General features: G+C 61.4%; 1 protein-coding gene across 1 annotated transcript in view; it reads left to right on the forward strand.

The window, feature by feature from the left end:
• The first annotated feature begins 46 nt into the window (after positions 1–46).
• RAB7B (RAB7B, member RAS oncogene family) overlaps positions 47–1249 on the forward strand; it is a 1713-nt gene continuing 510 nt past the window's right edge. Inside the window, exons 1-4 of the mRNA XM_008937953.1 lie at positions 47–99; positions 242–368; positions 649–864; positions 1111–1236. Coding sequence (XP_008936201.1) covers positions 47–99; positions 242–368; positions 649–864; positions 1111–1236 — 522 coding nt within the window. The remainder of the gene's footprint in view (positions 100–241; positions 369–648; positions 865–1110; positions 1237–1249) is intronic.

Consider the following 1249-nt stretch of genomic DNA (forward strand, 5'->3'; position numbering starts at 1 on the left):
TGGTCCCGTCCCCAGGTGACCTCCTCTTGTCCCACAGGGCCCGTCCATGGATGCCAGCAAGAAGGTGGATCTGAAGATAATTATCATCGGAGCTCTGGGGTAAGGAGCGGCGCTGGCGATGGGAGGGGAGCCCCACGTGGGTGCTGGCCGGGGAGCCGGTGGGTGCTCAGCACCCTCCTCGCTGTGACTGACCCCTGAGCCCAGCTCTGCAGCCCAAATCCTCACCCTTCCCTCCTGCCAGAGTGGGCAAAACCTCCCTCCTGCACCAGTACGTGCACAAGACGTTCTACGAGGATTACCGCACCACGCTGGGCGCCAGCATCCTGACCAAGGTCCTCGCCGTGGACAGCACCCCCCTGAAACTGCAGGTGAGGGGGGCTGGGACCACCGGGGCTGCCCACCCCAGTCCCCTGGGCACGTGTCCCACTCGCCATGCCCTGCTGTCCCCAAATGCCAACCGGTGTCTCGAGGCAGGGGTTGGATTTGCAGAGCCTGATTTTCAGCATCCGTGAACGACACTGAAATGTCACACGGGTTCTGGGGGGTCACCACTCACTGGGGTTGGTCCCCCGAGCTTAGCAGAGCACAGGGCTGCAAACCCCCGTGCCACTCGTGTCGTGTCTGTACCCGTGCCCTCCTCTGCCCTAGATCTGGGACACGGGGGGACAGGAGCGGTTCCGATCCATGGTGTCGACCTTTTACAAAGGCTCAGACGGGTGCATGCTGGCCTTCGACGTGACAGACAGGGAGTCCTTCGAGTCCCTGGACAACTGGAGAGATGACTTTCTGGAGAAGGTCATTCCAAGGGAGCAAGATTTCCCCATGGTTGTGCTGGGGAACAAGATAGACCTCTGCGATCGGCAGGTAAGGGTGGAGGAGAGCGAGCTGGGGCTGTGGACTGGGACACCTCAGTGCCCCAACAGCTTACGAGGGCTGATCCTTCCCCTGAGCCAGTCTTCTTCTGATGCTCACAAGCAAACCAGGGCTCCTGGGACAGGAGCTGCTGGGGACCTGGAGCTGCTGCCTGCCCTGTGCCTCTCAGAGGGCATAAGCAGCATCATCCCCCACGCAAGCATCTCAGCTGAGTGCTGGCTCCCTCCCCTCCCACAGGTACCCAAGGAGACCGCCTCAGCCTGGTGCAAGGAGAAAGACATCCCTTATTTTGAAGTCAGTGCCAAGAACAACATCAACGTGGCAGAGGCGTTCGAGACCCTGGCGAAGCAGGCGCTGGGAACGGTGAGCGTCGCTG

Source organism: Merops nubicus, unplaced genomic scaffold (genome assembly GCF_000691845.1).
Source record: "Merops nubicus isolate BGI_N331 unplaced genomic scaffold, ASM69184v1 scaffold22943, whole genome shotgun sequence".
Taxonomy (NCBI): domain Eukaryota; kingdom Metazoa; phylum Chordata; class Aves; order Coraciiformes; family Meropidae; genus Merops; species Merops nubicus.